Source organism: Anastrepha ludens, chromosome 4, assembly GCF_028408465.1.
Source record: "Anastrepha ludens isolate Willacy chromosome 4, idAnaLude1.1, whole genome shotgun sequence".
Lineage (NCBI taxonomy): Eukaryota > Metazoa > Arthropoda > Insecta > Diptera > Tephritidae > Anastrepha > Anastrepha ludens.
Window position 1 is genome coordinate 60,673,855 of NC_071500.1, and position 27,066 is coordinate 60,700,920.

At 37.5% G+C, this 27,066-nt stretch overlaps 1 protein-coding gene across 1 annotated transcript in view; it reads right to left on the reverse strand.

Moving 5' to 3' along the window:
* Positions 1 to 27,066, reverse strand: part of LOC128862587 (transcription factor mef2A) — a 170,412-nt gene that overhangs the window by 88,560 nt on the left and 54,786 nt on the right. Inside the window, exon 2 of the mRNA XM_054101310.1 lies at positions 88 to 187. Within this exon, the coding sequence (XP_053957285.1) occupies positions 88 to 183 (96 nt within the window). The 5' untranslated portion in view covers positions 184 to 187. The remainder of the gene's footprint in view (positions 1 to 87; positions 188 to 27,066) is intronic.

The following is a 27,066-nucleotide window of genomic DNA, read 5'->3' on the forward strand; positions in this document are numbered from 1 at the left end:
ATAATACTTATTTTGTAATTTACTGAACAATTCCCGGTACTTTTTTGACAGAATGTTAATATTAGTATGAACTACTTGCTGACTCACCTTTGTGGCCTTAAATTCCAAACTTAAATTCGCCTCCACATGCGCTGTGGTCAGACCGTTAAACAACACACCCAACAACGGCAGCAATATCAGCATTTTCCTAAAAGAAAAAGGGGATGATAAGAAAAACTGCAGCTATTATCCATAAATAAAATGTTAATTAAAAATTTACTGCAAAGTATGCACGCAAAAAATGCCAGTAAAATGTGCGCAGCAAAGAGGTAAATCAGTTAGCCCGCGGCTGGTCTACCGGGCTACTGGAGCTGGATAAAAGAAATTATTATTATTTTTTTTCTGCTTCCTTAAGTGGGTGTGAAATATAAAAAACCCAATTTAGTTGTATTCTTTTGGCATTTTTATTCGCCTACACAGAAGGGTGTTTATGTAAAATTGACGTAACTTTAATGTTATCCCATCGTTAATCGTTTTTTTGTTTTCTTATTATTTTTTTCGCGTGATATTTTTCTGAACAGTTAGTGAAACAGGGAAATTTTTTAGCTGTCAATATCATTTTTTTATATTACCCAAGGCTATTTATTGTTAGCCACCGTAGCCGAATTGCCTTGGTGCATGACTACCATTCGGGAGTGCTTTAGAACCTACGCATGAAACGCACCTCCGTGAGTAAAACAGCAAAATCATAGAAAAAGTGTTTTCTAATAGCGATCGCCACTCAGCAGGTAATGTTAAGCCTCCCAGTGTATTTCTGTCATGGAAAAGCTCCCCATACAAACAATTTCCCGTTTGGACTTGGTTTAAAATTGTAGGCCCCTTTTTTTGGAACTACAACAAGACGGCCAAACACCTAACAGAAGTATACGCGCCAATTATTTATTTTATTTTATTATTTATTGATTGTCTACACTTTGCCGGTGCTGGGGCTTTTATATTTGCTACATTTGCACTAAACTAATTAAAGGCCAGTTCATTTAATAGGGCCCTTCATGGGTTGTATGGGGCATACGAGATGCAAAGTTGCCTGGATGAGGCTACGAGTAGAGTAAGGGCCGGTGGGGAAGGAGTAACTTTAAATGAGCACGTAAAAATTCGAGTCTGGTATCTTTCTGGTCTGAATCAAGTCTGAGTCGGTAAGACTTAAGTTGACTGTTTTTAAGGAGTTCTACCAAGTTATGAAATACATAGATGATGACCAGTCTGCAGGACCAATACCCGAGACTTGCTGATGGTATATATTGGACTTCTTTAAGTGATGAAAAAGTAGCTGAGCCTAATTATGCGTGATATATTGGGGGAAAAAAGCTACTCATAAAAAATATCTGCCGTTCGGAGTCGGCTTGAAAATGTAGGTCCCTCCATTTGTGGAACAACATCAAAACGCACACCACAAATAGGAGGAGGAGCTCGGCCAAACACTCAAAAAGGGTGTAAGTGCCAATTATATGTATGTATATATAATGTTGCGGCCGCCGTAGCCGAATGGGTTGGTGCGTGATTACCATTCGGAATTCACAGAGAGGTCGTTGGTTCGAATCTCGGTGGAAGCAAAATTAATAAAAACATTTTTCTAATAGCGGTCGCCCCTCGGCAGACAATGGCAAACCTCCGAGTGTATTTCTGCCATGAAAAAGCTCCTCATAAAAATATCTGCCGTTCGGAGTCGGCTTGAAACTGTAGGTCCCTCCATTTGTGGAACAACATCAAGACGCACACCACAAATAGGAGGAGGAGCTCGGCCAAACATCCAAAAAGGGTTTACGCGCCGTGCTACACGGGAACCTCATTTATCTTCCTTCGTGGAACCATTTTGGGGCTCTTATAAAACGTAGTATTGATGCCAACCCCAAGCCAGACAGTTCTGTAAGAGAATTAAAAAAGTATTTACCTAGACAACCTGTTCTGATTTTAGCTAGGGCTGGACAATTGCAAAGGAAGTGCTCGATTGTTTCTTCCTCTTCCTCATCTCTGCAACTTCTGCAATATTCATTGGAGAAAACTTCTAGTCTCGAGGAATGCTGCCTGCCAAATAGCCAGTGACCGGCTAAACAAGCCGCAACCTTCGAGATATCTTCTCTTGTTCTTTTCTTGTTTATTTGCGGCCATAGTAGCCTGGCTGTTACGCGTGTATCTTCTTCTTCCCATGATCTATTAGCCTTTTGGGTAATGCTGTTTTTTATTATTAATTTACTCGTGGCCAAAGGTATTCCAATGGTACTTTTTTCACGCAACAGTTGAAGAGCAGTACCTTTTCTGGCTAGCCCATCAGCTTTACAGTTTCCCTCAATATCTCTAAGTCTCGGAACCCAAATAAGCCTGACCTTGAGTACGTCAATAATATCATTTAGCGCTGCCCGGCATTCCTGTGCAACCTTCGATCTTAGTAAAGCCGCTTTCATTGATTTGATGGCCGCCTGGCTATCCAAGAATATATTTATAGTCGAACGGATAGTTCCAGTCCTAATTCCTTCGAGAAAACTCCATAACCAACCTAATCGTCTAGCTTGGAACCATCTGTACAAAAATTTAATTCCCCCCCTTCTCCATAGCCCTGGTGTCTGCCACTCCCTTCTTGACGGTATACTCGTCTTAAAGAGCCTTACAAAGGTGAGTCTAGGGATAGAATAGTCTATTTTTTGTTTGTGACTATTCAGAGAGTGCAAAATAGAAGCGTGGCCAAGCCACCGGTCTTTCCATAGCGCCATACTTTTGAGTCTGAGCGCCGAGGCCGCGGCCACGTGTTTCCCTACCAGATTTAGGGCAGGTAAATTGATTAGCACTTCCAGCGCTTTGTTTGGGGTAGTTCTTAAAGCACCAGAGATGCATAAAATAGCTGTTCTTTGGACCTTGCTCATGATTTTAGCGTAAGTCGCCTTTTGAACAGATTGCCACCATACAAGTATTCCATACATTAAGATTAGCTTAACTACAGAAGTATAGAGCCTGTGCGTAATACGAGGTGTTAGTCCGCATTTAATACCGACCGCTTTTTTGTAAGTATAAAATGCAACGTTGGCCTTCTTTACTATTTCCTCAATATTAGATTTCCACGCGAGTTTCCTGTCTAATATGAGTCCTAGGTACTTGACATTCTCTTTCAAAGGAATCTCCATACCCTTAAAAACTAGCGGGGATATTAGGGAGCCTATGTTAATGGTATGATAAATCATACTGTTTTTAATATTTTTTTATGAGATTTTTTTAAATATTCGAAAGTGTTTTCTCTATAGTTTGTCGAGCTGGATTTTTGATATTTTTATTAAAAAATTTTATAAACATAATTAAAGTATGACATTTATGACGTAAAACGCATACTTTTTTTAATGTCGTGAATTCCAAAACCTTTCAAAATTCAAAAATCCGGCTCGACACACTATAATCACAACTATATTTTACAAGAATTTTTACAGATCCATCAAACATTTCAAAGAGAAATGTTGCAGACCGTGGAGCAATTTTTTTTTTCAGTGTATTTTGAGTCACGTGATTTTTCAAATACTAATTTTTGTAAAGAAAAATTAAAACTCAAGTTTAGGTACTAATTAGCAATGTATAACATTTTTTTATATTTAATTCTATTGTTATTCCTTCTAAAAACAGTTTTTCTTTTAGCGCATTTTTGACGCTGCTGGACGTATGTAACCCCTTGAACTAGCTTCGCCAACAACATTGCCACACAATATCAAAGATATGCTAGGGCAAATATTCTTAGAAAAATTATTTGCGAATTGGAAGAGGTGCAAAACTTTAGAGCCCACCATTTGCTTCCGGTTCCTTGATACTCCCTGGCACCATAGTAGGAGGTCAACATTAAAGCTCGAGAAGCATAACGGACGATTTTTTATGGTTTCTCAAAAGAGAAATACATAAAATTCACAAAAGATAGAGAAAATCTCGCTTTGTCCGCTTTTGGTGTTACAATTTTTACTAAATCGTTAATTTGTTTAATAAGACCTGACAGAGAGTGCTCTTTGTTTGTATTTAGATATAAGCATTTTAGATATAACTAATAAATCAAAATATAATTAAAATTAGTTTTTATTTATTTTTAGTCTACAATAAATTATATTTCAGATTAATGCTATTCATTTAATGCCATAAATACAAAAGAGCAACAAGAATTCAGATGAAATGGATCGATAGTAGATCCCTGCGCCAATTCGTCGAAAAGGCTATTGAATTAGAAAGAAAAACTGGCCCTTTCGACCTGATAAAAGCATTTGATAAGGCTTTGCTTAGAGATCTAATTAAAATTCTCGAAAAACGCAATATTAGCAACAATGTTCTGGCAGTAATTAGATATCCCCACACCGAAAGGCCACTTCCTTCAAGACTAATAATGAAATATCAACCCCAAATACCGATGGCAACATGGATTAGACCAGGCGACAACTTAAGTTCTATTCTATTCAGTCTAATTATTGAGGTGATACTATCTATTGTAAAATTTACACGGACAAGAGAATATTTGCTGGGAAGTGAAGCCAAGATAACGTGCTCCGCCGATGATGCAGTAAAAATATCGGGCAACGAAGACGACCTTCAGCGGATGTTGTATGCCTTCGAAAAAGCTGCTTCTGCATTTAATATGGAGATATCGGTAGCCAAGATGAAGATCATGAAAATATATAAACAACCGCTCAGCTACAAGCTCGCATGCGTTCGTTCAGTACTTACCGATGCCGTTGACGCCCGAGCAGATATATATAATTGCAACACAACAAGCAGTGAACCAGGTACAGATGGCAACATCAGTCACAACACATACTCGCAGATACTTTGTGCGAAACGAAGAGATTAGAGGGGTATGCGACCCCCAAACATTGTTGTGGAGCCTAAGACGAAGAAGAGTTTGGAAAAATCACATTCTACGTATACCCGACAAAAGGTTGGCTAAATCAGTCATGCCGGGAAAGTCGATACCATCCGGCGCCCTCGCAAACACTGGAATAACTGTGGGATATCGAGCTCTATTGATAACTATAATTTTGTGCATACTACATAATCCCAACAAATTTCTACAGTAACTCTTGTGGAAAATTTTTTTGAAGAACAGAACTTAATCCCATAATATGGAAAAAGAAGAAGAAGAAGAAAGAATTATGTTTGAAAAAATTACGTTTCAGTTTCAAGCCGTTTTTGAATGTCAGACGTTTTGTTATGACAAGCAGAAATACACTCGTAGGTTTGCCATTGTCTACCGAAGAGGGTCTATTAGAAACAACTTTTTCTATATATTTGTGTGTTCGTGCTTGGTCTTTTGAATCTGTGCACTTCCGAGTGGTAGTCCAGTTCAATTTGGTAGTCTTTTTTACATTTAATATATATAAGAAAATGATTCATCGTGCACTATTGTTCTAATGCATTACTTCGCGACTGCAGAGTACTGCTATCCGATATCAGCAAACTTTAGAAAATTGACAAATTTAAAATTTTATTAGTGGAAAGGATAAAAAACCAGAGGCTACTCTGGATTCCTTGCGCAACATCTGGCCGCGACCCGACTATGGTCTTAAGTGCACTAGAACCGATTTTCAAGAATATTTTTCGATTATATAAAAATCTTGCCAGCTTTCAAAAGTTTTCCATTGACTCTATAATGCTTCAGTTTCCACAAAAGTACTAAGTGATCGGCTTTGTCGAACGGTTTTGAAAAGTCTCTATATATACATATATATTGAATTCAACTGAACATTCTTGTTAAATGCACTAATTATCGGATTTAAGACTAAATCTAGATAAGAACATGTCGATCTATTATGAAACCATGTTGTGACAAATAGTCTTGTTTACGTAACGGAATAGTTTTTAATGAACTATGTAATCCAATGAAAAAAATCAAGTCTTGTTCAATGCTTGAATTATTTTTTGGAATGTTTACAAACAAAGGAAATTTATGAATGAATACTGAAAGTCTACGAGAACTTTTCGTTATCAATTAGTACAGTATAAAGATGGGTAGTTGAATTTAAACGACGTCGTACAAGCCTGGTGATCCACATCAAGAAAGCCCAAAAACAGCAACAACACCAGAAATCGTAGAAAAAATACAGTAGAATATCGTATTGGAAAGTCGTCGAGTGACTGAAAGAGATTTAGTAGAAGCCCTAGGCATCTCACTGGGAGGTGTAAGCAATATTTTGACTGAATATCAGCTACATTTGGAAAGTTTTTGAAAGGATAAATTGTATTTCGTGCGTCGATTCATCTCTGTGGATGAGATTTGATTCCAAATCAAAGCAAGAGCCTAAGAATGATGTGAATCTTTTCTTTGGATGCAAAAACAATTGTGTTTGTGCATTACGTGCAACCTGGTAAAGCAATTAATTCTGTATATTGCTACAAAAAATACCCAGTTTGCTAAAGAAAAAAAATATTTTCATCAGGACTTTGCCCCGTGTTACAAGAGCATTTTGACAATGGCTGAAATCCATGAGTTCAAGTTCGATTTGTTGGAGCATCCATCGTATCCACCAGATTTGGTCTTAGGGACCTTTATCTGTTTCCAGACCTAAAAAAATTAATGTGTGGAAAGCGTTTCTCATCAAATGATGAGGTCATAGCAGCTGTGGAGGCGTTTTATACAGCCCTTTCAGATACTCACTTCAGGGATGGAATTCATAAATTGGAATCTCATTGGAACAAATGTTGATGCTCAGGGAGTGTATTACAATCTATAAAATTGTGGTTTTCTTATCGAATCGCAAAACTTATTTAACAACCACTTTTCAAAACTGGTTAACACCAATTTTGTTCCAGCTATCGTGCACACGGGCAGACGGATTGTTTTCTCATAGCTAAATCGACTTCTCTTGCATTCGGACTATTTTTGTATATATCTATTGTACAATATACCTATATATGTATCTATCTCGATTCCTTTATGCTGTTACATACAACCATTTTGTGAACAAAATTATAATACCCTTGCACAAGTGTGCTTTGGTATAAAAAATATAATAATAATAACGCATTATGGTATTCTTTGGCAGCTGTAACAAAAGCACAAAAATGCTTAAGCGGTTTTTTTTTAAGATTTTGTAATATTCTACCCTTTCTGTTCATGTCCTTTGTGCTTGCATTTATCTCTTTTGTCGTCTAGTCATTGTAGTTCGGCTTTTTGAAGGGGTTTAAGGTTACGTTTTCGTACGATAAAACATTTATTTGCCATTACGGAGCGACGACTAATGGAAATTGGCTAAAAGAGAGGATTGTAAAAGAAAAATTTAATAGCGGAAACACAAATTCAAGCAGGCGTGAAAACCGAAGAGACATTAAAGGCGTAAAAGGTAAAAAGTTTTCAGGCAATTGCCTATTATTTTTTATTCTTGTAAATTTTTTTTCATATTTTATTTTCATTGTTGCTTTTACTTGGTATATAAGTATATTCGTCAATATTTATCAGCTCCAAAACAATAGCGGCAATTCGCTTGTCCTCAGCATGCATCTGAGAATTTAATATAAAAAATTTTCGCTTATTTACGTAAAACAATATAAAAAAATTACTTAAACGAAAATTAATTGAGCGGTTATTGCTGTAGTGCAGCACGCAAACATGTGAATTTCCCAGAGACCAATCAACCAGCCAGCCGGACGGCTGACAGTTTCATATTAATAAATGCAGAGTAATAACATCAAGCGAATATTTCTTTAGTAGTCAGCAGCCGCTCATATAAAAATATAGTTAAATATGAGAATCATTTGTGAAAAAAGGTATGCATTTTCATTTTCCGCGCCCAGTAGCGCTATTGTTTTCGATTTTCAGTATACTTGGAACCTTACTTCGATGTCAGTATTTTTAATTATATAAATGCCTCAGATTCATTTACTGTAAATATACAGATACGAAGTTGGCTAGTATTGAAAAACGTGAATGGTGCTGTATGTAAAATACGAGAATGGAAAAAGTTTGTGAACTATTAAAGCTTCATAAATGCAGACAGGCCCTAAAAACTCGAATTGGAGCACCTAAAATTTTATTTCCAGCTTACTTAAGCATCTGGGATTACACATCATTCAGATCTGGTGACTTAAAGTCGTCAAAAGAGTCAAACGAAAACTGACTCCTCAGTCAGTAGCCATTATGCTATAATCCTGTTTAGTCGCGCGTCCGGTCGTGCTGCCCACTTCTGTACCTTGACTCCGGCAGAAGTTAGATTGCTCCCAGGAATTTGGGTTGACAATAGGGTGTTGTATGTGTCCACCATTCAATATTCAGTGAGCCTAGCCGTTAGGTCCTGTTGAAACGGGCACAAGCCCCTTACACAAGCGTGCAGGATTTTTTATGTTATCAATATCATTGCAGAGGTCTCTACAGGAACTTGGCTTCTATACCACCTCCACACGACATGATATTCAGACCAGATGCCCTCTTTTTGATCTCTCGTTTTAGTGCTTTATTCAGAAGTTTTCAGGGTCTTGTGCGAAGTTTGGTACGCTCTTGTTTTTAGAGGGAATACTTTCTCAAAACATTTAATCAAATTATTCCTTACCTTGCAAGTCGCCTTTTAAGATTTCTGAGTCTAGGGAGGATGCGTTTCAATGTGCATGCCAAACTTTTCGCAGTCCGCTTTTCAGGTATTCCGATCTTTTGGAACATGCCGATTTGGAGCTCCTGGCCGAAATTCTCTGAATTGGTGATCATACAGGGATTCCTCTTCCTCTTTGGATAGGGTAATATTAATCGCTTATCACCTTCTGCTTGTGACAAAACTAGGCTTGTTACAAGCTCTCTGTATTATCAGTCTGTATAATGGAATGTAGTCTAAGAGCTCAGTATTTGTGCATTTGCGTCACAATTTGCTTTTAGGTTAGGCTAGAATAAATGGTTGCCCAAGAGAGTGCTCACTTGAACAAAGAATCAAATTCATACATTGCGATGTCATACAGAGGAATAACAGAAGAGGAAAAACCGGACAGTGGGGACAAAAGGAAGAAGTGTTATGACGACCAAACAGTGGCTAATTACATTGCGTTAACTGTTTCAAGCTGCTAATGAAATTAACCAGGTGTGTAATATTTAAACCTACTTTAATCGCTGTTGTAGCAAAAAGGTGAGGGTGCTGATATCTGAATCTTGGTCCGACAAAAGCAGGGCAGCTGAGGGGAACGTACTGAGATGATGCCACCGCAAGCTTGAGGCAATCCCGAGTCTCACAGCAAACTTGCTTTTAGCCGCATACCATTTGACCGGGCTTGCTGATAGAGCTCCTTACTCTCACTTGAGAGAAGGGGAAGTATAGAACCAAAGAGCAGGTAGGCGGAGCTACAATAGCCTCGGCATATAACATAAGAGTTTTTATCGCAACTATAACTTGGAAGCAGAATTCTCTAAGCGTCGTGCATTCGACCGAACACGGTACTACCTGTATGATGCATCTAGGCGGTCTTTCTGTCTTCGCAAAAATTTACGAACATTACTCCAGGAAATTTCGCCAAAGTCTAGAGATGCATACCTATGGTTACTGAATTAGGTTATGGGGATTTGTACACAGCAAATACTTTATAAATGCATCTCTCTCTCTCTCTCTCTGATGGATGGGAATACACAATAAATGGAAGATTGCATCTCAGGCAATATTTTTTAATTTATTTTACTGTACGTAAATATAAATACTTCATTAAATACACATTCAGACTACACATATTTTAATTTTTTTTTTTGAATTTGAATTACACGCACACATCTGCAAAGCATTTCAGCCATTGAAGTGTGTGTGTATATGTAGAAATAAACTTTGGTACGCGGAAAAGATCGGATGCAAACCGTAAAAAACGTGTAGGCAAATATTATTCCCAGACCTTTCTTCCATATTCCGCTGATGGAAACTCATGATATTGAAAAAATTCTGAACATATTGTATTTTGTTTATTCATTAATAAATAAATAAATTGGCAAATAATTTTCACTGTGGAAATTGTGTGTTATTTGTGTACCTTTGAAATCCTTCCAAAAATTGTCAAAGATATTTGACAAAAAATTTAAAATTTAAATTGAAAAAAATTGAAAATACTAAATAAAATTAAAAAGTTTAAGTATAATTTCCCTTAAAAGAAAGCTGTAACCAATGCATGTATGTTTGTATGCGCCTTTACAGGACTGCTTCCTTTATACGAGCAAACATGCATTCAGACATATGGCATGCACCGTTGCCAATATATGTATGTATGTATGTATATGCAGTTACGCCCTTTTAACGAGGTATTTAAGAAATAATTACATGAAACGAATGAGGCCAACCAGCAGCTTACATGCGTACATAAATAAGTACCCATAGTATGTTGTTGATAGCCGTCAAATAGCAGTACTGGTAAGCCATGTGCCAACTGAAAGCATCCATCATACGAGTGCTCATTTCAAACCAATTCCGAAATAATTGTCTGCATGTTGACGCAAATTTCCGTAATTACTGCATTCACAGCAAATATTTTACTTTGCGTGGGCTGCCATAAACTGTTAAGCGTAATCGACAACAAAAGTTGTGAAAGTTAATGAGTGGTTGATGTGATGTTGATGTATTTACCGGTTTGCCATTTTTTTTCAATTATGTAATTTAATTCAGTTCATCTGTTGATTGTTTATAGTCCCAAAGGCCAAGGAGTGGTATAATTTAGAGTGAAGTTAAGAAGAAAACAGGAGAGCAATTCAGTTATGAGTTAAAAATATACGCAGTGTTTTTGCCTGGTTTCAAGAAATAGTACTTATAATCTGCTCCGAAGATCTTGACTTACTTTGGGTGCTGAAGGTGATCGCTATTTGAAAAAAAGAGCCTTTTGCTTTGTGTTTCAGGCACATATCCGGAATTAATCGAAGTACAGATACTGGTGACTTGTCAAAAATGCTCGAAATACAACTGATAACACAGGTATTCAAAATTCACTCGTTCTTATGTGAGGCTGGTTTTCGCTTTATGTTTGGACGCTAGCCCGATTGCGGGGTTTAAAAGTGCCACGTCAAGGTATTAATGTTTTTTTTTAGAGTTTTCATATACATTGTAGTATAGAATTCAAACATTAATTTAAGAAGTTGCACGTGATGAGTGTTTTGGATATCAAAATCGTATATTTAGCAAACAAAAATCAGTCCCAAATCGAAATGCAATACTATAAGTGGTCTAAATTGAATCTTGGAACAGCTCATATATTTCCTCGTCACTTATCCCGAGTCTTTGCGCCACATGAAATCGAACCCTCGCTAAGCACTGCTTAGGTAAAAGGCCAAAGACACCCCGGAACTCATCTACCAGATCATACTAACGGGTTTTGTTCCTCCCCAATTGAAAGTTGCATAAATAAAAATTATCCTTAAAGCAAGAAAAAGCGCATAAAAAGTAGAATCTTGTCACCTCTATCAAGTCCTACCTCACAGACCGACACTTCTTTGCTAAATAAAACGGAGAACAGTATGAACTCTGAAGCTTAGTTGGCTTACCCCAAGGCCATATAATGGGCCGAATAAATGGGTTTCCAATAAGAGGTGTTATTCCCGTAAAATATCAATGGTTTCGTTGCTTGTGTGGCACCTACCGCGCCGTCTTGTTGAAAATAAACGTTGTCCAGATCAATACCATCCAATTTCGGCCATAAAAAATCCTTAACCAACTCTCGATAGCGCAATCCATTCACCGTAACTTATTAAAGTATGCTCCAATGCCTCCGCCGGACCATAAGGCGCACTAAAAAGCCACACGTTGAGAATAGAGAGGCTTTTCAACAATAGATCTTAAATTTTCTGAGCCCCAGATAAGACATTTTTGCTTGTTGATGAAACCACCGAGGTGGAAATGGGCCTCATCACCCAAGATGCTTTTTCGATGGAATTTCGGATTATTTTCATGCATTTCAATGACCCATTCAGCAAAGGCACGACATTGTTGATGATCGGCCGGCTTGAGTTCTTGTTTTAACTGGACTTTATAAGCCAGTAATGACGTTTGTAGAATGCCTAATTCCGAAGAGCGACGAGGAATGGACAAACCTGGGTTTTTTCCAACACTTTCGGCTACAACAGCCGTGCGCGGGTTTTATTCTTCACTAATTTGTCCCAACAGCTCGAATTTTTTCGCCAATTTCTGGTGTTTCTCGATGACCCAAAAATGTTCGAGTTTTACGAACCACCTCTGCCAATTTTCAACATTTTTATCACGAATTTTAATAATTTCAATGCGTTGTTTAAGCATGTATCGGTCCATTTTTATTAATGACGCAGTTTCTACTTGTCAAATATCAAAAACTGACAGCTTCAAAAGTGACATCTACCGAAATAGCGGGCTAATCACAATAACACCTGTTATTGGAAAACCCTATATCTTACTTGCTTTACACGCAAAATCTAACAATCGCAAAGGCAACTATCGTCGGAACTTTTGCAGATCACAGTGCCCCACTCGCTATAGAATTCCACCCTAAAGCGGTTTTGGTCAAACTCCAGAAATCAATGGCTGAAAGACTGGAAAACAAAAGCTAACGAGACAAAATCTGCTGACATGGAAAGCGTGTATTTTAACAAAACGCAAAGCACTTTGAATTAAACTCCGAAACCTACACTGGTCGCTTAATCGAAATTCTCATATTTCTCTCAAAAGTAAGCTCTTACTCTACTCAGCAATCCTAAAACCAATGTGGACCTATGGTATACAACTCTGGGGTACTGCGGCTAACTCTGATATCGAAATACTTCAAAACTTCCAGCCAAAAACCCCCAAAAAAAAGATTTCAAACGCACCATATTACAGAAATACTAAGCACATCGAGATCTCAAATTTCTCGCAGCAGCTGAAGAAATGAAAAAGCTTGCCATATCCCACAATAAGATAATTCAATCACACACAAACCTTTTAAGTAGATAAATAATACTCATCCCATCTCTTTTAACAGATTGAAGAGGAAGCCTTGCACCACTTTTCACTGCTTTCCATAAATATAGGGTGGGCCATGTAAAATTTGCTTTTTGAATCGCCTTTAAAAAAAAAAAAACGAACCAATATTTTTGCTAACTTTTTTTTAATTTGAGGATTGAACATTGTCATTTATGAATGAAAAATAATATCGTTCAAGTGACTGCCACGTCTGGCTTTACATTAGACCATTCGATCAACCCAATTTTTAAGCACATTTTCGATTGTTTGGGCTCCAATTTCATGAATGGCAACTTCGATTTCGTGTTTTAAAGCATCAATCGTCTCTGGATAGTTCGCATAGTATTTGTCCTTAACGGCTCCCCACAAAAAATAGTCCAACGGGCTTAAATCACAGCTCCGAGGCGGCCAATTGATATCGCAATTTCTGCTGATTATTCGGTTTTCAAAAACGGTAGCAAAAAGTTCGAGTGTAACTTTGGCAGTGTGACAAGTTGCACCATCCTGTTGAAACCAAATGTCGTCCATGCCATCCTCTTCAATTTTTGGAAACAACTCGTTGAGCATGTCACGGTAACGCTCGCCATTTACTGTCACCGCGGCTCCTCGCCAGACCAAAAACCGTGACTCGTTGTGGATGCATTTGCTTCTCTATAGTAACGTGTGGATTTTTTGAGCCCCAAATCCGACAATTTTGCTTATTGACGTAGCCACCGATGTTAAAATCAGAAAAGAAGAAGAGGACTCACCACTTTGCAAATAGGTTTTCAATATTTCCCAATTTTGTTCAAGCGTATAGCGTCCCATTTCGTAAATGTCAAACCTTTAAGCTAATTATGAACACATTTGACATGTGATTACTGTTACCATTCTCAAAAAAATAAGTGGTTCAAAATGCAAACGCTACATGGCCCACCCTGTATCTTAATTTTAAGTACAAGTATTGCTGAATATTAGAAATCATATTGCAATAAATAAAAGGATTCAAAAAACGTAAAAAAATCGAGCAGGCCTGTATATTTAATACAAATTATCACTTAGTCTTCCAGCAAATTTTTCTTTACAATAATAATTTTCCCAAATCTGAGACTTGAGGCAACCTAATTCATGATCGTAATGCCATTTTTCTGCTTCCAGGTGGCTCTGATGTTGTGGCTTATTGACTACATCTAAAGCCCAATTTAATGCTCAAATAATGCCTTGCTTGAGTTTTTTTTTAATTTTTATTTGCATTTGGATATTTGTTGCAGTTGAAACAAATCTACATTTTTTTTAAACAAACTAACTAAAATTCGCGTTTTGAAGATTTACGCTCCTTTATTAACTTTTACAGAGTGTTCAACGGTTCGCTGAAAGAACTTGAATCTGTTTTATAACCAGTCATATAGCCTTCCAGCTCCAGAAAGTGGCTACATAAAGTTGGAAGCGTATTGTAGGCGGAACTCAATTTTGGCATTGACATTATTTATGTGAATAATTGTTCCAAATCATGTTTTCATTGTTGTACTCTCCAAAAGAGACACTACTGAATACTGTTGTCGATCAATTATCTAAACCGTTGAATATAGATTTTGAAAGAACGAATATGAATAAAACAGAAGTCACAAGACAGGAACTCAAAGAAAAAGCGCAGTATTCCCAATTGCCGAGTAATAACAAAATTACCGGAACTTATTTCCTACACCTTGTATTTCCAGGGATATTTGATTTTAGAGAATATTAAACATAGAATGTGGCCGAAGACGCAGTTCGCACAAAAAATTTTAAGTTTTGGTTCGAGTTCGGCAACAAAAAAAAAAAACAAATTTTTGATGAAGATTCACTTTTTGTTTGGTAATCAAAAATTATATATACTTTTAGTGTTTGTAAACTCATTTTAATACAGGTACTTAAGTCTAAATTTTATGCAGGAAAAATGATCTGCTCCTCCATCGCATGTGGCGAGTGAGTATATATTCATGGTGCAGATTAGCTCTACAATTATACCGACAGATGCTGTTGGCACAATGAAAATTACGAAGAGCAATAGTTTTTACATTCTTCTTCGCCATAGTCCATAGATAGTTGGGGTCGGCCCTCCTTGTACGCAATTTCCAGGTCACACGGATCTGGGTTTTCCCTCAGCCAGGATTTGAAGGGGCTGCCACGCCCTATTGAAGGAAGCGGCTGAGATACGAATTTCTTTGTTGCATGCGCAAGCGATTTTCTCTAAATTTTTCAATAATTGGAGCTACATGACAGCTACCTCGGATGTGTTTATTGGTTATTTTGACCAGTTTTGTTACGCCAGATGTCCAACGTAGCATTCTCATCTCCGCCGCATGCATCTTTTGCTCCTGCTTAGCTGACAGCGGTCAGCATTCAGAGGCATAGGCCATTGCGGGTCGAACCCTAGTTTTATAAATGTTGCCTTTTATCGCCATCTTTTCCTCATCAACGTTGCCAGCTGACTTGTTGCCAGTTGCTCACTTCACAATCTAGTGTGGATCACAATTATCATGAAGCTCTCAGCTGTGGTACCAATATGAAATTTTGGAATTTGGTCTATATCACTAAACGCGAAGGTGGCTTTCTCTTTTTTATTTATGTTTATGTCTAACACATTTAATTCTAAGGCTTCAGCTCACTGTGACGATTTATTTTGTAAGCCACCACATTCTCAGTAAACCTCACGACATCATCGACATACAGCAGCGTCCAGAGTAGCGTATCTCGAAGTGTATCCATAATCAGGTTGAAAATAAGGGGGCTAAGGCCCATGTACCCATAATCCATGCCTGTGTCGTCTTCTGAATGTGTGACTTGGCTCGTTATGGGTTCCACGAAGGAATGTCGTTTGATGTGAGTGAATGCTATACTACTCACCGAGTACCCGACGGTGTTGTATATGTTCTCCAAATAAAAAAAGGGAGGTGAATTCATTGTATGGAGAAAATAATAAAGATGCAATTTATCGAAAACTCACACTCTTTTATACTAAGATTTAATAAGCTATAAAACTGCAAAAATCATTCTAGAAATTCTAGTTAAAAAACGTGATGTGATTAGTTTGTAAATTTTTTCTACTTTTAGCATGCAATTTAAAAATTAAATGTATATGGTTTTTGTTAGATAATGAGCTATATTTTTATACAAAAATAATCAATTTTAAAAAAATTAATAAATAAATAAATAAGTAATAAGAAAGATAGTCAGAATACAAAAGTTCATTGCATTGATACCTGCATTGCAACTTATTGACAAGTCTAACGATTTTTTTTTATTTGAATTTTTTTTTAATTCATTGTCCTAAAATAATTCCATATAAAGCCACGTTTGAAACTTTATAGAAATTAAAAAAAAGTCAAACAGTTTTTATAAAAATTTCGCAGTTATTAAATAGAGTTTTTATACATATTTCAGTAACGCAGTTTCACAGACCGTAGATTGAAGTGGTCGTTCTAGCCACGTCCGCTGATAGTTTTGGTTGTTCTCTTTCATAAAAAAAAATTGTCACGCATTCGCTATCCTGAAGTGTTGATAAGAAACAAGAAACTATGTTTAGCTTCGTTCCCTGATTGATTTGTCCACGTGTAATACTGGGTATATAGTGGTCACAATTGACTAATTGTTTGCTAGCATAAGACTGCCTAGAATTGCACACTGCCTGGGTTTTGCGTTCCACCAAACGAGAACGCTTTAGAGAAATATATCAAGTAATAAACTTCATAGCTGCACATTACTTTGTCCATGCAAGATGGATCATAACCGCTGTAGGCATGAAACAGCAAAATGATAACAAATGTTTTTCTGATAGTCACTCGGCAGGTTATGGCGAACCTCTGAGTGTATTTCTCTAATAAAATAAGTTATTAATAAAACGCCAACTACCCTTCGGAAGCGGTTTTGCCATTTCTGGAACAACATCAAGCTGGAGGAGGAGCTTAACCAAACACACAACAAAGAATGTAAGCGAGTTCGGTGGTTAAATTTCCATTTCCATGCCACTTCTGTACCATAATGATGGTGGACTTCTGTTTAATAAATATTTCATAGCTTTACAAAGAAATATTATTCTTGTTTTTCTTGCTAACTCATCATTAATTACAGTTTAAAAACTGTAAACAAATTCCCTTTGTACTCGCGCCCCATTTTCAGCTGCCAATACGATACGTTATCCCCATCTGGTTTATCGCTTTGTATAGTACTTGTATGTACGTATGCCCGAGGTACCCCATTGCGGATGAGTGTTTTTTAATCAACTTGCCAGCCAGCAGTGCAACATCTGCGCGAGTAAAGTTAATTGTTTCCCGCTATCATTGTTATTAGTGTTTTCTTCTTTCAACTTGTTTCCTAGCATGAAAAAATGTGGGTGTTGTTGTTGCTTAACTGCTAAGATATTTGTGTGCAAGATGGATTATTATTTATAATTGCAGCTCAGTGAGTTGTTGTAATAGTCTGTCAGTCGCTTTTTTTAAACTACTGTGACAGCAGCATTATTATCGCTATTCGTGCTTTACTCAACTTTTCATTAACTGTGCAGTAAACGATTTCTTATGATTGTTTGTATGCGGATATCTATGGAGTACGTGAAGCATAGTTTTTTTGACTGACACTGTGTTTGTTGCTGCTTAGAGCAACGGTTTATGTATGTAAATATGTAATTATATGCATGTGTTTACATTGAATGTTAAAGTTTTTTTCTCTCCATCCTTTAATACCCGCTTCTTTCATATTTTTAACTTTGTGGCTACTAGCTAAGCTGATCGTAATGAGTTCCCAATGCCCCCTGCCATCCAATGGCCGCGAGTTGTCGTTTCTTTGCTCTGCTTTGCATTAGTGATATTTTTTGCATTCATGTTTATTTTTCTGCTTCTAGCTTCATTGCCTAATGGCTCGTCGACCAGTGACAGCTGCTATGGTCGAGAGGTTATCGTCAGCGCATAAGCTTCCGGCTGTGCGAGATGGAAAAATATAATCACGCACGACATACGGATATTTGTCTAGCGGCTATGAAAAGACACGAATTACAGTTTATTCGACATGAAAATGAAGTGAAGAGCGCAATTAAATTGCATTAAAGCCGCCGGGTATCCATCCTTTGCACAATCCTCTGCGTAACATTTTCAATATCAGTCTGTGTGCCTCATTAAAATTAATGATTTTACGATTTTCAACTCATGTGAAAAATGAATGGTGTACTTATATATAGATAAACAACTAGAAATGCAGTATATATGTATAAGTAAAATTAAGCCCAGTAAACTAAATGAACGCCCCTCGGCAGGCAATGGCAAACCTCCGAGTGTATTTCTGCCATGAAAAAGCTCCTCATAAAAATATCTGCCGTTCGGAGTCGGCTTGAAACTGTAGGTCCCTCCATTTGTGGAACAACACCAACACGCACACCACAAATAGGAGGAGGAGCTCGGCCAAGCACCTAACAGAAGTGTACGCGCCAATTATTTATTTTTATTAAACTAAATGAACGGCTTAAAATATAACCAGATTTCATAAATATGTATTTGAATACAAATGAACAGTGTTTTCTATACTTCGGTATTAAAAACTTCATTGGAGCTCCTGATTTCTAAATATTTACGAGTGCCATAAGGGGGAAGCTAAATAATAGCGGGACAGGCAACCGGATTCATTAAGTTAGCACCCTGTTGCCTCAGCGAGCGTTTTGCGTTACCACAACAACATTCATTTTAGGGATGTCCGAGTGTATTTCTGCCATGAAAAAGCATACAAAAATATCTGCCGTTCGGAGTCAGTTTAAAACTGTAGGTCTGTCCATTTGTGGAACAACAACAAAAATGGTGTACGCACCGATTATATACATAATGTGGTGTTGAGATTCGTGGAAAAGAAAAAGAGTACACGGATTGTTGATTTCATGACCACGAAATGCGGTTTTTCCAAATGTAGATAAAAACATAGACCTTCCCACATCTTTTGGGAACTCCAAATTGAACTCCCTCTGCTAAATGATAACTCTTTGGAGTTGCTACTGACACTCAAGCTAAACTGTAGGTTGAGTACATGATATCAGATGAAAAGAGCCTCTCCTTATTATTTCAATAAATGCCTCTGAAAGAATTGCAAATGGAATCCATGGCCTGTACAAGTGCGCGATTCGCTGCTAGAGGTGGAAAGCTGCTGGGACGAACTACATCGCAGCAGTAATAAGAACACTGCAACAGCCGATCTGCGCTGCGCTCACTAGGGCAGTTTGTTCACGTTCAGCAGAGGCTTTGGTCTGTCATATGCCGCTAATATAATTATCAAAGAAGTTGCAAGCGCTCAACGAATTATGACTTTGAAACGAGCGTAAATTTGTTTATACGAATACTATATTCTATACTCTAGAAAGACCAGCCGAATTGACTACCAACTACGAAACCCCGGGTGTGAAACACCAATTGATAGAAACAGTTTTTTCTAATAGCCCCTTTTTCTATTGCCCTTCAGTAGGCAATAGCAAACCATCGCGTGTATTTCTGCTATGAAAAAGCTGCTCACAAAAAACCATCTGCCGTTCGGAGGCGGCGTAAAACTGTAGGTCCCTCTATGTGTGGAAAAACCTCAAGACGCACACTACAAATTGGAGGACGATCTCTGATTTCCAGTGGCACAAACAAAGGATGTTAGCACTGATTATTATTGTTACCATAATCGGCGCGTGAATACTCAGTAAATCATTCACATCTGATCAAAGACATTTTCCGAAACAATTTTTAGATTTTTTACCCTATAAAGAACACATTGCTGCAACTAACTTCATGAATGCATGCAAATTAAATTCTTCGTAGATGCGAGAATTAGGGGTCTCTATGGGGAACGTAAAGGGTGATCAGATTGGAGGTACTTCTTCCTATAGGATTTTTTGATAGATAACGCTTGACTATTGTTAAGCTTAATACATACTTTTTCTCAGTATTCATTGAAATTTTATCATGGCAAGACTTACGCCTCAACAATGCTTACAGATCGTACAAATGTACGACGAATATCGACGCTCTGTTAAAAGTGTTCATCCCGCGATCAGGCCTACTAAGGCTCTACATAACAGTTCAGCGGTGATGCCCATTTTTGGCTTTATGGCTAACAAAATTCACATTTTTGGGCTTAAGAGAAACTACTTATAGAAGCCATTGAAGAACAGCCATTAAAGCCATTGGAAATAACCGTTTCGTGCGGTCTATGGGCTGGAGAAATCATCGGCTCATATTTTTTCAAAGATGAGCTTGACTTTTTGATACCGAAAATGGAGTTCCCTGATCTCCACGAAATCTGGTTCCAACAAGATGACGCTACTTGCCATTCAGCCAATGAAACGATGTATTTACTGCGTCATCGTTTCGGAGATCAATTTATCTCTCGTTTCGCACCAGGGGTTTGGCCGTGCGATATCGCACCTTTGGACTTTTATTTGTGGGGGTATATAAAGACAAAATGCCTTATGGATAAACCAACTTGGATGTAGATATTGGAAGCCAACATTACTAAATTTATTAGCATACATTACAACATTAGTAAATATTATTAACGAAATGCCGACCAAAGTCCTCCAGCAACTCATTCAAAATTTGTGTGTACGAATGACCGAATTACGGCGCAGTTGCGGCCAACATTTGAAAGGAATTATCTTCAAAATACAAATTTCATGATTGGTTCAACATAATAAAGATTTCCTGTGGCAAGAAAAAGTTTCGCTTCTTTAATAGTGATCACAGTACGTCCCCAGCTCGTCGGCACAACGTTGCTGCAACACAGCATTTTTCATGGAAGTGAAACTGAGTTAGGCCGGAACCGAGCGATACTAGGTATCACGAGGCAGAAAAATTCAAGCGTAGTAGGTTCAGTTTATTTAAGAAATAGTGATGAGCCTTTAATACCTGCCAAATTGACGTGACTACTGATACACTGACTAATTAGTCAGGCTAGTTGCACCTCGCCACTCTAAATCGAACAACCAAGAGCAGATATTAATTATGAGCTATCGTTCAGTCACATTGGCATGACGATATGGTAGCCAAGTGGGCCGATATTCAAATCTGAAACCAACGTTGACTCTTTGGTTTGTTGGGTTCAATCAATACGCACTTATCCAAAGCTGTGTTGTATAAATGGATTTATTTTACGAATACATACAATATTTGTATAATGAGTCCAAACAGATGCCATCGGTTTGGCGTTTTACCGTTGTAATTGCCGTTGACGTTTTTATTGTTGCACTTTTTCCCTTTGAGTGCAAGCAATCGACAGTTCATTAAAATATTTCTGCAAGTAACGATTTACATTACAGAATAGAGGATGATCCAAATTTAATGCTTCATCAGGATTTTTTCGGCGTAATAAAGCTTCTCAAAAACCTTAAATATTTTCTTTGAGTTTTTTGGCGTGAAAAATTTATTTCCCCATGCTTACTTTGTGAGCAATGTTCAGCTATGTGTCGATTCTGCGCACTGCTCAAAAAGGGAGCACATCCACCAGCAGCGCCATTAGTAATAAAGTGCCATAAAATTGACACATAATTTAGTTTTAAAAAATTTGCGGCTTTAGAACAAAAATTCTTCCGGTGTAAGTTTTGTGACACCCTGTATATGTTCGTAGCAGCAGCTACACCAGTTAGTTGGGGTGAATACTTCCTTACTGCTAACAAATGTTTCTTCCTGTAAACGCATCTAAAGCTTCAATGTATCATTTAAATTGCATCAGTTATTCCCCGCCATTTCCCACCTGCTAACACTCTTTACACTTTCTATGGCCTATTGTACTGTAATTACTTTTGTATACTCGTATGTATGCGTGTAGCTTTTCCGCTTACAGTAGTAATGTCGCATTGTGATATTGTATCAGAAGTGATGTTCTGTATAATCTTGCATAATATTCAGTATTCTACACGAATTTTCCTGCTCTTCAGGTAGTCATTGTGCGGGTGTCGAGTTTGTGATGCACTTTCGATAATTACTTTTTGATTACGAATTTACTGTATAAATTTGCAAACATAAATAAACCTGTTATCTGCGTAATTTCGAATAGGTGAATGTGGATGGATGTTTTGCTAGTGTGCTAGTGTGCGCAGCTGGTAAGAGCTATCTTATTTTTGATAGCTCCATGCAAATATTTCAATTCAAATTCAAGTGAATTCACCCACTGTTTGAGCCCTGTGTATTTCTTCTACACACATACATGTCGCTCATTCATTTCAATGATGTCATAACTCAAAAAACAAAAATTTTGAGGAAAAATTTCAATTTAATGGTTTGGGGAATAAGTTCATAGCGTCTTTATATTTTCTCTTATTTTACAACGATTTCTTTGCTGTTTGCCAAAGGGTAAGTATTCATTCGATAGAACTCGTTCTGCTCTACAAAACTATGTTAATTGTATTTTTGAGTTATTTATTGTAACTTTTCTTAGTTTTGAGGCTTAGAAATGGAATACCCAGCAGGCAGAAATCAACATCGAAAAATTGGGAGCCTAAGTGCCTCAGTGACTCAGTGCCTCACGAGCTCAACGAAAAAACATAGAAAGCCGCCTGCAAATTGTTTCTCAGCATGACGACCGTCATCGAGTAACACGCGGTTATAAAAAGCGCTTTTTTGGAAAGAATCATCACGGGAGATGAAAATGGTGCCTATACGTCAATATGAAGTAAAGAAAGGAGTGGGTAGCTCCAGGAGATACGCCAAAGCCGAAAGTCAAGCCGGTTCTTCATCAAAAGAAGATGATGATATGTGTTTGCTGAGACTGGGAGGGCATGGTACACTGGGAAATGCTGAAAAGTATGCCATGGTCTGCAAGAAGCGCTGCATTACTCAGTTACACCGCGTGAATGAGGCTATTCCACTGAAAACACCTGATCGACATGATCAAAATATACTGCTTCACGACAACGCCGGGCCCCTTGTTGCACAAGCCGTCAAGGCTGCACTTCAAGAGCACGAATGGGCATCCGCCGTATTCCCCGGACCTTGCTCCCTTCCAAACCATATAAGGAGCGTTACCTTCGATAACAAAGAGGTCCTTAAAAACCGACTTAACAACTTCTTTGACACCAGACCAGACGATTTTTGGCGGAACGGGAATCTAAAAGGTATTACCTAATCGTGTTGTTTAGCTCAAAGGCTCCTAGTTATTCTTGATGCCCTCGAATCTCCGCGCGTCCTAGATCATTATGAGTACGTTTTACATGTGTGCATATTCCCTTCTAGTTAGTAGCTAAGTTCAGCAGAAAACCTACAATATAATATTTCTTAAAATTTAAGCGGCTTAGAGAGCAGTACCTCTGCTTTTCCCTTTCCGTGCAGATTGCAGATTGGGCAGTTTGGTGAATTGTCATGACCAAATACCAATTTTTATGCTAGTTAAATACTCCAGTGCCCTAAAAGGAATTGAGTTAGGTGCTAGTTTTTCCCACCATGATTCCTTACTAACTATGTCGTAAGGATGGGCATCAGCTCTAACAAAACTTAGAAAGGATAGAGAGCTCTTATTAACAATAAAGCGCCGCAAAACCGCTTGGTCCTAAATATGAGTTGTTTTAACTGATTGTGCAAGGTAAAATCGAAGCCAAATGAAGAATTGGAAGGAAGCAAATGTCTTGGCTACGTAACATAAGAGAGTGGACAGGGTTAAGGACTACTGGACAGTTGGTTGAAGCAGCCCGAAGCAGAGAATATTATATCTAATATGTTATAGTTTTGTTAAATGTAAAAAAGAAGAAATAATCATTTATCACATTTGTACTAAAATCAATGAACAATTTATTAAGAACTATATATAATAAAACTCTTTATGTATTATAGATAAAAAAAATTCTGAACATCATACGCAAAAAAAAAACAAAAGTAAAAGATCAACTCAATTTTTCATCAACCTCAATTTTTCACTTTATTATATTAAATTGCATTAGCTATAAAAATGCACAGTCAGAAATGTGCTAGAGTTCTTATTGAGAAGTTGAGAATTTTTTGGGACTCGTTAAATTTATGTGAATTTTCTTAGCAAAACAAAAAATTATGAACAATGAACTCGTTTTTTGAGCCACTTTAAGCAGGTACTTTATTATATAAAAATTTAATAGGCTATAAAACTGCATACCACAAATTTTTCTGAAGAGACAATTGAGAAATTTTAAATTAAAATTGGTTATACTTTTTTTGAAGTTTGAAACGTTGTTTTGTTTTCATAAAAAAAGTATGAAAATTATATAGGAACAGGGAAAGTAGCAAAAGAAAAAAGTCTTATTCCTCAAACCCAGAATTTATCCTTTCCATCCTTTCTTCCGCACAATAGTCAGCTCATTATTTGCATTGTGGCTGCTAAAACAAGAAAAAGTAAACAGTTACCCATTGCATCAGTGGTGCCAGCAAAAGGAAGCGGGCAACCGCGGTAATAGCGCAAACATACCAAATTTAGCGAAGTCCTCAACCACCTGTGTGATTCTTCTGGTAGAAAAATGTCAAACACAAATGGCGCTCCAAGCAGCAAGAATGCGTTGTTCCTAAGCAACGACAGGCGGGCGTTTCCACTATTTAGGACTGATAGCGGCAGGCTTAACACTTACCCTGTTAGAACTCAAATAGATTAACGAAATTAACGCAAGAAAGTCTTCTCGAGGCCCTATGCCCTCGAGAGGAGTGAAAAAGGAAAAAAAATAAATATAAAGGGTTTTCCAATAAGAGGTGTTATTGTGATATTCAAAGAAAAATGCTATTTTTTAATATAAATGATCGGATGTTTAAATTACCACCACGACCACGCTTACAGGACAAAACTCTTTTTATGAAATTTTCCATAACCGAATTGCCCTATGTCCTCGATAGCCTCACGAATTCCATCTTTGAGGACTTGAATCGACTCTGGGGTGTTGGCGTAGACCTTTCTATCACGTGGACCCAAGGAAAAAGTCACAAGGTGTTAAATCACAAGATCTCGGTGGCCAATTGTGAGCACCTGTTCGAGAGATAACACGATCCGGAAACTTTTCACCTTAAAGATTAATGGTTTCGTTGCTTGTGTGGCACCATCTTGTTGAAAATAAACGTTGTCCAGATCAATACCGTCCAATTCCGGCCATAAAAAATCGTTAATCATCTGTCGATAGCGATAGATAACGCCTGTTATTGGAAACCCCTTTATATAAGAAACAAATAAGTTGTCAAAACTGATCAATAAGTCGCGGTGACATAATTATGAAAGGGACTTTATGTATGTATACGAGGGTTGCCTTTTAGATTCTACGCCCTTGCAACACGGCGTGTGATGAGTTGTAATTCAATATCTTTAGCGAAAAGTTAGGTATTTTTAGCAGTTTTTACTTATAATCTTTTCACTTAGAAGCTCTATTTGTTCTAGAAAAATTCATTTCGCCCAATAGATGGAACTAACTCGTAAAAATTTTCGTCTGATGATTTATTTCATACATTTTGCGAAGTTATCAAGCGACGATTAAAGCTCTTAGGTCAGTACCGACTAACTCGAAATATATACAATAAATAAATTTTGGATACGGGAACCCTATATTTCCGAAAATGAGGAAGTATACGACATTGAGAAAAGACTTAAAGAGTTAAGACTAATCAGCCGCTTTGGATTTAACGAATTGAGGAGAAATCTAAAGCAACTGCTGAAAATTCGGATACCTCTTCAGTATTGCGTTCTGTAGGCCCACAGTTGATCAATGAGGAATACACAACTGAGTAAGGCGCTCAAAAATGAATATACTGGTTTGAATAGTTTTACCTTATTGATTATATGGATTCGGAGTTTCACTTAAATACGAGTATTTTTGTAAGGTACGGGGAAGGTACAGAACCCACTTCGAGACCGCACTTCAGATATATGTGTACTCACTTCTACATGCTTGACAGGTTAGGCTTGGTTGCATTGGAAGGACTGATTGGATTTCACCGAATGAACTTTTTCCAGCAGCAGGTCGTCTATCCTAACTTTGCTTAATCTTTGCCCAACCTTTCGAAAGTGTTTGAATACGAGCTGATTAATTTTAAAAAGCTGGTTCTATGCACATTTGCACGCATATTTCACAGCCACGGTTAGCAAATGGGTAGCTACCACCCGCAAGCGAGCTTGGCAGGCTAAGAGAGGCTGCAGATAAACTAAAAACTGATGTTACCTGTCATGTCCGATCGACTGTCACAAACCCTTCTGTCATTAAGCAGAGGGGAGTGCAGACGGCTGGTTGGACTGGTGACGGGCCACTTTCTGTGGGCAAAGCACGTGGAAAGGTTGGGCATCTCTGACAGTGTACTCTGCCCAGCTTCTGAAGAGGAGGATAAGACGGCGGACCACTTTCTGTGCGTCTGCCCCGCCTGATGATGTGTTAAGAAGCGACCATCTTGGCTCCTTGGCACTACAAGATCTACTCAGATTTCTTCGGAGATCGGTTAGATTTAAAGAACATGAAAAGGGAATACAAGTGTAGTACATTGGACTTAATTAATGTCTGAGTGCTGCATTTGCTAGTTGTCCCGACAAAAAAAAATATTTCTATTAAACAGGTCATCAAATACATGAAATAGGGATATAAGGAATTAAGAATTTTAGTTGGAAGGTATATGTACGTATAGCGGTAAGTGAAAAGAAGCTACGAATATTATACACAAGGGATATATCTGTTTTCTGTCGAACAGGTGAATAGAAGTATTTATATACATACATAAAATATGGTATTTTAATAAACCTTTTGTGGATGCTGCCTTGTGGAATATTAAACACATACGCTTGCATAAAATGTAACCACACTTGCACCATTTCTATTTCTTTCTTTTTACTTTTAGACAACGCGTTTGATTCACCTCCGTACCTCCATTCCTTTGATTTATTTATTTGTATATGAATATTTTAAGCAGTCCGAACTAAGCAAATAAAACAAGGGACTAAAAGGGACGAAAAGGGAATATATGGAATAAGCAATAAATCTACAACAAATAGCCCACGCTTATAACCTGAACGAGTAGCTCCCAATAAAAGCAGCCAACGATAGTACGATTGGAAATATTTACATACGTGTTTTTTCTTTATATTCAGATGAGCCAGGACAAATTTGTATTTACATAAATATAGACACATACATATGCATTTATATATACGCTCATATGTAAATATATATACATACATATTTTTCTTTATATTTTTTCGGTTGATTTCTAGGTAC